Source organism: Solea senegalensis, linkage group LG15, assembly GCF_019176455.1.
Source record: "Solea senegalensis isolate Sse05_10M linkage group LG15, IFAPA_SoseM_1, whole genome shotgun sequence".
NCBI classification, from domain to species: domain Eukaryota; kingdom Metazoa; phylum Chordata; class Actinopteri; order Pleuronectiformes; family Soleidae; genus Solea; species Solea senegalensis.
The window spans coordinates 4,728,968-4,741,673 of record NC_058035.1 but is presented as its reverse complement, the minus strand read 5'-3'; the positions used below and the strand labels follow the sequence as shown (position 1 = coordinate 4,741,673).

Genomic DNA, 12,706 nt, shown 5'->3' with positions numbered 1-12,706 from the left:
AACATGCACTCACAGTGTTTTTTCTGTACAAGGTTAGAGATGCTGTGTAAAAAAAGAAAGAAGAAGAAGACAGCATGTCTTCATTTCAGCCTGTGCCTGAATATATTTATATACATGAAATGAGGCAACCTCCAAACCCAGTGGATCAAGGTGGTCAAGCTGAGAAGCACACACACACACACACACGCTCAAAGTCACGCTCCAATGATGCCAGCAGAGTGGAGCAGATGAAGCCACCAGCCAGCCCTCGTCTGTTACCTTTCTCTTTTGTTCCCGGGACGCTGTTCTCCTGCTCTTCCTCCGCTTCTCCTTCTCGTCCTCTATCGCATTCACATCCACTTCCCCCCGATTCTTCTTCAGCTGGGAGGCCGCGTGAGCCATGATAGGTAATTAAAAAATTGTTCTGAAGAAGCACCACACACTACACACGCGCGCCTCACCTGAAATCCCAGAGAAGTTCAGGAGCCGCAAATTGACAAAACCGGGATCTCAGAGGAAAAAATCGGGGTAGAAAAGGAAAGGGGGGGAAAGGGAAGAAAAATGCCCTCCTTGAAAAGGAGAATGGAGAAGAGTAGGGTGTCTTTCATAAATGTATGTATATCCTGTGTGTCCTTTCTTGAGGGGGGGTTGTTGCTCTGGTCTCTGTTGCTCTTTCTGTCCCTCTCTTTCTTTCTGTGTTCTTTTAAAGTGATGGAAAGACAGGAGAGAGGAGACAGCGACTTCTCCTCATCTCCTCCTCCTCGCGTGTCATCCGCTGGCAGTGTGAGAGGAGCGTGTCCGGGAGAGGTGAGGACAAACCAGATGGAGAGAGAGAGAGAAAAGACACAAGCATCACCAACACAGAGGTGAGCGGAGGGAGGGAGGAGAGAGAGAGAGAGACAGAGAGAGAGAGAGAGAGAGAGAGAGACAGAGAAAGAGGATGGAGGGAGGGGAGGGTGCAAGGGGAATGGTTACCACGGCAACCACGTTCTGTTTCTGGTCTGTCCTCTTAAATCTCTTTTCTTTTCTGCTCTGGTCCCTGCTGCTGTACCTCACCTGGTGCTCCACCAAGCAGTCCTCTGTGTGTATCTGTGTGTGTGTGTGTGTGTTTGCGTGCACATGTAGGAGATAAGGTGCGAAAGGGATAAATTGTGTGTGAGTGCATGAATGAAGCAAAGGAAAGGGTGGCAAGAGAAAACAGCAGAATGGTAGAGGGAGAGAAAGACGCGCACACACACACACACACACAGTGTTATCTTGAACCTACACCATAACCCATTAATTCCATAATCATCGCCTTAACCTAATCCAACCATAATTCAACATTAGCCCTAAAAACCTTTCTGCCTCATTAGCACCTGGTTTTGGTCTCCATGAGGACTACTGGTCCTGACAAGGTCAGTGTTTATGCCAGAAAAGGTCCTGATTACATTCAGTGATGCAAGTTTGACCGTTCCAAGTAAATTAAATGACAAATGATTGAGTTGATGAATCAAATATACGACTGCACAGATTAAAGGTTTCAGTTCAGGAGCAGATTCAGCCTGCAGTCCTGTCCTTCTGCACCCAGAGTGTGGTCATCCCACCATCTGGGTTCAGTGACACCATGATGGAGAGGTCAAACAGGACCACGAGAGCTTTTGTTTCACCAAATCATGTAGGTCTTTGTTGAAAACAGACAAGACAGAGAAGGAGAAGGAGAAAGAGAGAGAGAGGAGAAAGAGCCAGGAGAAAAAAGATCCATACAAGGTGAAAAAGGCAGACACAACAAAAGGTTAGGTTTTCTGTGACTGAGGAATGGGGAACGAAAGGAGAGAAAAGGAGAGGGAAAAACCACCAGATGTATCATTTACGATGTCCTTCAACATCGGCCACGCTCACTTCTGACAGACAGAGCGTGCAGCAGCCATCTTTGTGTTTCTGTGTCCTGTGCCTGCGTGCGTGCGTGTCAGAGGCACCTATGAGTCTGTGCCGGGTCCTGTTGATACCGCGAGGCTGCCTCGTCACATGCCTGTCTGCCTCTGACAGACTCCACCGACTGTACGTGGTCATGCCTCTAAATTTACATATGGACTAAACGGTTAACCGCATGGAGGAAAGCTGCGATTGTGAAAGGAGATGATCGGGCTGTGCCGCTAGAAAAGCGGGGAACAACTCTCCGGGGACAGATGACAGGTTGAGCCGGTGGATACCAGCCATGTAACGATATGAGCGTGAAATTCTCTTTTCTCTCCCACAAATATATTCATCCTCTCGGCTTCATTTTTCTTTTTCTCCCCCCAACCACAAACACCAGCATGAAAGGGGGTGGATGAGGCTGACTTATAGCCCCCATCATGCATCAGGGGGTGTCACATTATGCCAAATTATCATGTGGTTGCTAGGCGAGGGCCAATGGGGTGGCTTTGGGCAGGGCAGTATGGATGGATAAGGAGCATGGAGAGGTAAGAGGGATTGGGAAGGGAGGGAGCTGGGGGTGGGTACACGTGTGTGAGCGTGTGTGGATGCACGGAGAGGACGGGGGCGTATATAAAAACATTATAAATAAACCGCTGAAATAGAAAGAAAAGCAAAAAAAGAGAAATGTTGTACAAAACTATGTGAAAACCTATTATACTGTGTATAAAGAAGCATTGTGTATAATTCTTTTCCAAACATAAAATTAACCTAAAACAAAGGTAAACAAACCTCCAGATTCCATAGTAAAAGCCACAGCTGAGGCGTCCAATTTTTGAAAACTACTACAGCTTGAACAGAGCACATTTGGCTGGTGGCCGGTGAACTGTATAGAAGTGGACGATTATTGGCTGTTCTCCACCTTTTCTCAGGCACAACGCCATAAGGGATACAGTCCCACTAACACGACCACTGCTGGAGGAACATACTGCATAAAATACATTTTAGTGAGTTAAAGTAAAACAATACCCATTTAAATATTTGGTGGATAATCAACTCTTCTTTTTTTTTTAATAAACAACGTAGTAAAGTAGTCTCGGACTTGTGTGCTTTAAAAATTATGATGACAGTTGAACTGATTGAGAAATTGAAACAAATGATGAAAATAACTGCTGGTCGTGGGACTGTAATTCAAGTTTGTGGTGCTGAATCTATCAAATGAGAAAATATGATCACTTGAAGCACTGTATAAATCACGGAGTGAAAAACACAAGGTCAGAAGTCAAACTGACAACGTTGCCTGGGGTCAGTCAGTCTCTTAACTGTTTGTGAGCTGCGTTGTCTGTGTTTCCTGCTGCTGCTGCAAGTCCCGCGGGTGCAACAAGCCCAATCGCCGCATCAGTCTCAATGGCCTTTTTGACCTCTGCAGCCACAACAGTGTGTCCCTGTACACCAACAAAAAATGGAGGGCAAAACAAAGGCAGCATCTGGACAGTTTGAACTGGACGGGTCCCTGCGAGGCTGCAGAAGAACCAAGACAACTGAATAAGTGAGTGATGAACAGCTTTGTGACTGGACTGTTGGTGTTAATCTTGATTTTCTTGAGGTAATTTTACAGCTTCACTTACATCATTTACTCTTTTGTAGAAGATTAATTCCTCAAAGGTTTGTCCACTTGTTATTTTTAAGTCTGCCACACTGTCATGGTCTCTCTTGAAAAAGAGGTTTCCCAATCTATATGGAAAAACACTTGATTTAAACCCTGGTTAAATTGCAAACACACAAAAACGGCAGTAGTCGTGCTGCAGGAGCTGTCACACACTGTACAGCATGTGCCTTCATCATGCCTAACTTCTTTTCTAATATTCTGATAAAAGGAGAAATTACAGGCAACGTGGGCATTAAGGTCAAAGCGGACTGAACTCATTCTTTGTGCTCTGCTGCCCTCCAGTGTTCACAGTGTGAACAGCTCCCACTGTAATTGCAGTTGGCCTAGTAAAATGCAATAAAAATGCATTCATCATCATCAGCCATTTCAAGCCAAACTGCCATTAAACAGCTGTTAGACAGGTAGTATATTCAAAGCTGAAATAAGAATTAAATCTGTTTTATAATAAGAATATTCATTTTTCATTATTTACGGTTTAAACAAGCACTCAAAACATCAGCTCTCTTACCCTTTAATTTACCCCCTTTATACAGACAACACAGCATGAAACTACATTTACACAACATAAATCTACCCCCCTTCTCTTATCTGCTGCTCCCAAAGCGTGAAGAAATCTTTGTCTGCTCTGACTGGACTGGAAACGCCTTGAGGAGGAGGAGGAGGAAGAAGAATAAGGAGGAGGAAGAGTATGAAAGGTGCAAGGTCAAATGGCAAGTGTTAGACTGACAGGAAATGGATCCACCTACATTTGGCCCGCAGGCTATTGCATCAATATGGGGAGGATATGTGGTGAGATGAGGAGGTGGGGGATGAAAGAGGGATTTGAGTTGGAAATATGTATATATGTAAAAAGAAAAACAGAATCAGGGTGAGGAGGTGGGAGGAAAACCCTGGATAGAGTCATTTCCCTAAAAGCCTAAAAGCAGTGCAGACAGAAAACGAGATTAGAGATTTATTAAATTAATCAACAAGCAACAATTTATATTCACTTCCTCTGTATCGCTGCCAGACAGTACGGCGTTTGACGTGCTATAAAGGTTCTTCACAGTCCGGACATGAAGGCCACAGGCCGCTGAAGGTAATTAATGAATGTGGTCCATTCATTCATCAATTCATCAATACATACATCTGCTCCAGCTCAACCATTCACACAATCACCTCTATCACATCTATTTTACTTTTTGTTTCTATACAACATCAACAAAATCATTCTAATATCTCCCCTCCAAGCAAAACATAAACTGAGGAATGCACTTTAACCCACTTAGTTACCAGTAACCTACCTAAATGTGTGTCGCGACCACATTTAAAACCAGACCAAAATGTCCTTCCATGTTTTCCCCACTGAGGGGCAGACAGACATTCACAGTGAAGAGGGTAAGCTGACACACATATGCACACACACAGAGTGTGTGTGCGCACCATGGGATTCGAGGTGGGGTCTTTTAACGGTTGACTGGCTCTAAGAGGAGGCATGTTTTTTTCAAAAAATTTTTTTTAAATTGCTTTCACATCAAATTGATTTTAGGAAGAGAGACAGAGACATACAGATCGTCAGTGGTCACATTAGAGATTATGTGGGTCATATCAAAGCAACCGATGTTCACAGCACAACCATCCATTTTGTACTGCTGTATCCTCCACATGAGGGTCGCGAGGGGGTGCTGTGCCAATCCCAGCTGAGAGAGGGCGATAGGCAGGGGTACACCCTGGACAAATCCCCAGTCCATCACAGGGACACATAGAGAGACAAACAACCATCCACTCTCTCACACCTACGGTAAATTTAGAATGCCCAATTTACCTAATCCCCGCCCCTTATTGCATGTTTTTGGACTGTGGGAGGAAACCTGAGAACCCGGAGAAAACCCACAAACACAAGGGGAGAACATGCAGAAAGGCCCTTGTTCTGAACGGGTTTCAAACTCAGGTCTCAGGCAAGAATACTTCACCAACTGTGTGGTCTTACATGGTGAATATATCCAAAAACGCCAAAAATGTCCCTCCCTACAAAGAAACCAACTTGAATTTCTACCAATTCCAATCAAAGCATGATCTAAAAATGTATTAACAATCCAGGGAACACGATGTGAAGTGTTAAATACATGCTTCATCACCACCTCCTCTTCATCATATTTGTAAAAATGAGAGAAGATGATGAAGAGGAGCAGTAGATGCGCAGGTTACCTCAGGATAAACCACTGAGGGAAGAGGGATTTAACACTGGGAACAAAAGAGTTTGGATTTACGTTCCTAAAACACCAGTGGAAGTGGTGTGTGGAGAGTATGGGCTCGGTCTCCAAGCTTCACAAAGTCATTTAAAAAACCAATACCTAATTTAGTTGAATCAAATGAGTATTTAAAGCCATTAAATCCTGGAAAACCCAACACATTAACCTGATTTGTTACCACAATAATAATTTCAAGCTACATCGAGAAGACTTCTTTGGGAAAATGTGAAAATACCAACAAGAAAAAACACAAAATACCATTGCTTTTTCTGATTTGAAATGTCTCGCTACCAATGGGGAGTTAATTTCTTGGCTGACAAAAAGCGGTTGTCTGACTGTGTTGGCTGTGTGAGCGAAGATAACCATTTTTTCGGTTTCGTACAAAAAAAATGCAGCAGAAGAATAAACAATTTCACGGTCGGATGAGGGCAGTAATACATGCCATTGCACAATCAAATGAGGTGTCTTCCTGTTCATCGTCTGCATACTGGTGTACAATAACTAATTTCACCAAGAAATCTCTCTCCCCGTGTGCTTCTCTATTAAACTCTCAATTGCAACTTCCTGGTTTTCAACAAACCAGCTCAAGTATTTATAGTAGGCAGCCAAAGATGCAGAAGTTACCAAGAGAATTTAGTGATGCATCATAGAATTTAGTGGAGGCTGTACACAGAGGGATGCAACACTGCTCTGAACTTGTTCCCTTGATTCCCTTTAAAGCCCGCCCCACACTAGAGGATTTTTCCAATCTGACTTGATTTTAAAAAACGTGGGAAACCACAGACACAACGAACTTGATTTTGTTTTAAATATTAAGACCACACAATTGGCGTTTAATCAAACGATTTGACGGCGGAGATTACAGAGATTTGGGATCTCACAGAAACTTGCGTGATTTAACATGACCTCAGAAAATAAACATGGAGGTGGACTGTCGGATTTAATAGCTGTTATTTGTGATATTTTGAGAAACTCAATAAACTGTGGCTGAGAAGACGGCATCAACGTGGCTTGAACAAGTTCTAACGGTTCTAAACAATCGCTGTTCAGTCGTAAATATCAAACATGTTTAATGTTTGATATTTACAAAACCTGGAAGACTTTGACATGTCCAATGATGTTAACACTACAGGATAATTTGGCTGGACAATCTGTTCGAATTAGCCTAAAATAGGAAGGGACAGATCAGTAATTATCCTCTAGTGTGGGGCGGGCTTAAATTTAATCACCTTTTTCAATACTACAGCTAGTACTAAAAGACAATTCAAATGCTTTGATCGATGTCAGAAGGTTTAATCGCCAGCGTTAGTCCTTACAACGTCCCCTTAGTGGCAACAGACCGGAAGTTTAGCAGCTGTCTTATGTTTTAGCAGAAAATTCTAAGTGGCGCTCTGTGCATATACTCCATTGGCACTATTTTACAGCTTATTTACAGTAATGTCCAGTTATGTAATGTAATGTAATTATAATAGCGACTGAGGAAATTCATTTCAGGAATTCAGAAAACACTGTTTCCCTAATGGCAGCTATTACGAGGCAGGCCAGTGGCTTAAGTGGTTTTTAATTGAAAACAGAGACAAAAAGGCTGAGGTGCTTTTATTGTGTGAATGTAGTGGAAGAGTGACGGTTCAAAGAAAGCAAACAAATGCATGAAAAAGAGAAGTGTTATTTGTCTGTCGTAATGGTGAGAAACACTGGGGAGGAGGGGACACAGGTGAATAGATAATCTGTTTAAGGCTGGATAAAGGCCTCAAAGGTCATGACCCTGCCTCCTCAGCCAATCATTGACATCCCATTCAGCACATCAACCTGTGGTATGAGTCACCATGGCGACTGCTCCCATTTGACAATATGGACCCGGAGGGATGACTCTCCGGTGGGCGAGGTGGTGGGATATTCCAGGAACTCACATGAAAGCAAAAGTTGCCATGGTAACTACAGGTCGATTCTGCTTATGAGGGAATAAGGAGGCGGATTTTGATCTAAGTATGGATCAGGAAATGTGTCACTGGTTGTGGCATTCCACATGGAAGCAATTAGAGCTCATTTGTAAAGAGGCTACAGACAACATTCATGCCTTTAGTATTTCCTGTTAGATCACTGTCATAAAGACGTGGCAATGGCAAAATGCCATCCAAGTGACATCTTAATTAATGCTGCTGTGGAGAGTGTCAAATTTATATCACCTTAACACTGTGCGATCAGTTTTAACATCATCAAAACAAGTTTTCCTTTTCAGCATTTAAGTAAATGAACTTAATGGTGAATTGAGTTGGACTGCGTATATGTGCGTTATAATAATGTGTGTTGTAATCACTGGGTCATGTTCGGCATTGTGCCCCCTTTTTTAAACATTGAGACAAAATAACGCAACCCAAACAGTAAGGGGCTTTTAGGCAGGACTCCGTGTGCCGAGCGCTGTGATTTGGAGTCCGATCAAAGGCAACCACGGTGCCTTCCTCCCATGCGAAGCAGCAGAAGCCACCAGCACCATATGTGTGGACCCATCAGTGGGTCCACATGCCATATGCCTGAATGTGCTGTAGTAATGCTTTCTCTGTGCCAATCATATCACTCTCTGCTCAGCAATGAAGTATTCAGCACAATAATGGGGTGTACTGTATATGTGTATGAGCCCAGCCATGGAATAACAAGGAACAAGTCTCCCAAGGGGCATTTTGAGTTATTTAAGTACTGTTTCTAAGTAAAGAGGTCTAACACAAAACTAGTTTTGTAATAAATCCAGCCTGAAAGTTTCTGAAAGATTCTTACCTACGTGGGGAGCCAGATTAGCTACCAATTAGCTGCTAATTTATATGTAAACTATACACAAAAAAATCACTTTATTAGGCACACCTGTTCAACTGCTTGTCAAAGTGCTTCAAAGTATTTAGGTATGAAAAATGATGGTCAGGAGGATCTGATGAAGTTCCATGTGATGGATCAACATCATTTTAAATACTATATCCAATTTCTGTTGAGAGAAACCCCCTCAGTTCTACACACTGGACCTTTGATGACTTTGTATTCTAACGCTTATTCTAGACTGAAAGAAGTGAATTATTTCCAACATGAATCTACTAAAGTTTGTATTTAATTTGTAGAGAATAGGCTGCAATTTTATCATTCAATATTTAATTGTTGCAATTAAATATTGAATGATTAAATTGCAACCTTTGTAATTTGCTTTCAAATTGTGATTTGGGTTTGAAACGCAAGTAGTGTTTCAGTCATTCAGAGAGGCAACAATAACTCATAAAAGTGACTCAAATAACTACTTGTTAAAACAAGTGAAAACTCTAAGCAGATGGACCACACCTCGTGCTGCTCCCCCCATGTTGTGAGGTGCCCTGTGTACCTAATAAAATGGTCGGTGAGTGCTAATATATTAGCACAGTATGTCACAGTATGTGTGGACCTTCTGGCATAAAGCATGTCAGTACAGGTAGCCCTCATGGAGACCAAAACTTTGTCCTTTTCAGGCAGAATCTTATTTCTGAGGGACTAGAACTTGAATTGTGGTTACAGTTACAGTTAGGGTAAGGCATAAACTGGGTATGGTTTAAGTTGGGTATAATACTTTGTTTAGGCTGTCCAAATGATTTGTGCTAAAAAGAATAGCTGCTGTGAATGTGTATAAATATCTATATGAGTCTTTAGGTGTCTAGATGTAGTGTTTGAATACTTCCACAGGAGCAGTGTACTGTACGTGTGTGTCTGCAGTGAAGTGACAAAGTGCAGGAGTGTGTGTTTGTGCAGCCGCAACCTCAGCAGACCCCGTCACTGGAATGGCAGGAGCTGCATGGTTGGACAGCCTTGCTACTCTGCCTGAGCTGCTGGTCAGTGGAATATCCTCCCCGGTGTCGAGTTTCCCCGTCATGATGGGATCACAGCGATGTGCCAAGAAACAGTGGCCGCATGGCGAGCCACACAGGCTCTTGCACAGTATGCCAGTCCCATATCAAAGTATCATCACAAACACGCTCAAAGCAACCACCTGGAAATCACACAGCACACACACACACACACACGTTACTTTTCTTCACAGATGAAAGGTCAACTGCCACCTGAGCATTCACAGAATGCATTTATTGAGCCTGGGGATATTTCCCATACCCACAAGAGTCATTTATATACCTATCACTCAAATGTATTTAGTAACAGATGCAAGTCTACCTATGCCAGTAAATATTGTGCCAATCCACCTACGGCTGAATACAAGTACAAGTGGTTTTTACAAGCTCCTGGTGGTGAGTGAACATGTCATTAAGTTGCAATAAATATGTTTTGCAATAAGACAGTTGCATGTCATAGCGATTCCTAAAAAATAAAATAGAAGGCAAATGAGCTACTGTAAGCTCAACGCTGCACCCTATATTTCCAGCCGTATCCTCAAAGCAAGGTGGCATATAAATCAGCACGATCGGTTTCTACGTGCTGTCAGTTATAGTATGTTACTCGGTTGATCACACCAGACCGCAAGATGAGACTCTTTTGCAATAGTCTGGGAGACATTTCCACTGGAGTTTCAAATCAAAGAAGCAACAACAACGCAATTAAGAAATCATTAAAAAATGCAATATGATCCAGAGAGTATACATTTATGCAGTGTTCTCAGGCAGGGTGTATGAACCATTGCCTTAGCTAATGAAGACAGAGTGGAAGAAGTTTGACCATTCATTTGTTATAGAGGCTGAAGCAATTGTTGTCAGAAATTGTCATGTTTTCTAATTGGAACTTAAATGTGCATTGTTCAAAGTAGCTGTTGCTATGACCGCTACCATCGCTTTTAACTTGAGAGCAAAGTCATTTTCATGCATTTCAAACAAAAAGTAATTAATATATCAACTGTAAGAGTTCTAAAATTGAATTCACCAACTTAGGGCAATGCTTCTATGATGTTTTACCATGGAAAACAAGCATCTCTTGACAGCATGCCTCATGGGTGCTTTGTTTGCAGCCATACAGGAAGCGGCAGCACCATAAATCATCTTCAACAGGATGTCAAAATTTGGAAACGTAAATCAACACTGACAAAAATCTACTAAAATCTACTCTACCAAATATAAAATCCTAAAAAGTGAAATAAATGCCTTAAGGGCAGCACTATTTACGTCAATAAAAGACCCTACATTTTCTTATGTGATGCATAATATTTAAAGCAATACTTCACCTATTTGCATTAAGCTCTGTATTACTAGAATAGGGGTAGTATTTTTGAAACATTGTGCTTCCCAACCTCAGTTTCCCCTGAGTTGAGAAATATCTTCATTCTTTTATTTGTTACATGCCCACCAGTGACACTGGGTCCTTTTAGCATAACTGTTAGCAAAGATGGCGGACACTGTTTACATTCTGGGAATGAGGTCCCATCTAAAAAGTGCAGAATTAGCATTGCAGTTTCAAGCCTCGGACCAAGGCTTGGACCAAGCGTTACTGGTGGGCACGTAACAATAAAAATTATTATTAATAATATTTCTCGACTCAGGGGAAACTGAGGTTGGGAAGCACAGAGTTTCAAAAATACTACCCATATCCTAGTAATACAAAGCTAAATGCAAATCATTGAAGTATTCCTTTAAATATTTGGATGGTGTCTTGTGTGGTTTCAAAGCTAATACTACTGAACCTAAGCATAAAATTGATTGCAATCACATATTTTCCCGAAACATTTCCACTGTTCTCTGCAACTACAGCTGCAGGACGTGATTCCTCTTGAAACATACAAGTGTGGGGTGCAGATTGTAACAAAACCTACCAAATGGAACTTAGCCTACGTAGTAGCCTTTGACCTAATAACAGTAACAGCTCTGGCGTTTGATCACAGGCCGGCTTCATGTTCAGTTGGTGGAAAGCAGTTTCGTCCAGAGCTCCGTGCCGTCCAGGCAGCTGCCATGAGCAGCCAACACTACTGTAGATAAATGCAAATGCAGCACTACTAACGCTTAGCTCATTTCACTTTCTCGTATTAGCACTGCCAAAAGGTCGGAACGCCGGTCTAATATGGCATCAGAGAAATCGGAGAGCATCGAAAGTGGCCACCGAGAGAGAGAGTTTACTGAAGCTGTAATTGGATGCAAATCAGCTAAATGAGTTAGTGAGTTAGTCACAGTGAAAGCAGAGCAACAAACTCGGTCAACAAGTCTGGGTCGCATGTGTGCAATCAGCTCATCTTTCTTACACCTTCGCAATGATCGCCACGCGTGAAGACACTCACTGCATGGTTTGGATTTTGAAAGCAGGGCAGGGCACGATGAAGGTGTTAAATGTCAAGTCCTCTAAGCCACAGATGGATCGAAGGAGATTTTAGTGGGGGGGATCGCCAAATGCATTCGCAGATTTTCTTTCAAGCATTTAATTTCAAATGTACATCTGCAGTACACATCATAGGTGTGGCTGGTCATCTACTCCAGTTACAGAAATGGCAGTAAATTCAATTTTCACAAGTGTTTTATATTGTGAATTTGTGGAACACTTTGTGGAAAACAGACATTGTAATTATGATTTCATTTGCAATAAAATAATATTTATAGTGGACCTTCAGTTTAATAATTACTGTAATAGAGTTAGCGCTTCAGCGATTAATCAATTATTTCTTGATCACTAAATGAATTCATTAAATAAATGAGTGTATTTTGAATAATTAAAACAAGCTCTCTGATCTTTAAATGTGAATATTTTTACCGTTTTTTTTTCTAGATATAACAAAGAAATCATTAAAACATGACATTTTGAGATAATCATCATTTTGAAGGCTTGGGAAACACAAATCAACATTTTTTGATCGATCAAGAAAATAATGGATAGATTAACCAATCATGAAGACAACTGCTAGCTGCAGCCCTTGATAGAATTGAAATGTGCTGAGGCATTATTAACAAATGATACCAGCAAAATACATACTAACTAATGCATATTCTAATGTAAGGAT

The 12,706-nt window shown here is 41.8% G+C and overlaps 1 protein-coding gene across 19 annotated transcripts in view; it reads right to left on the bottom strand.

Annotated features, from left to right (window-relative positions):
- The window catches only part of LOC122781585 (ankyrin-3-like), a 125,251-nt gene that overhangs the window by 92,182 nt on the left and 20,363 nt on the right, over positions 1 to 12,706 (bottom strand). For 8 of the 19 annotated variants that reach the window (XM_044045346.1, XM_044045347.1, XM_044045357.1 and 5 more), the window contains exon 1: positions 259 to 701. The exons of 2 other annotated variants lie outside the window; for them this stretch is intronic. In XM_044045346.1, coding sequence (XP_043901281.1) covers positions 259 to 381 — 123 coding nt within the window. In that variant the 5' untranslated portion in view covers positions 382 to 701. Of the gene's footprint in view, positions 1 to 258; positions 703 to 12,706 lie in introns of those variants that run through there. 9 more of the 19 variants (XM_044045335.1, XM_044045334.1, XM_044045343.1 and 6 more) reach the window with 2 other exon arrangements.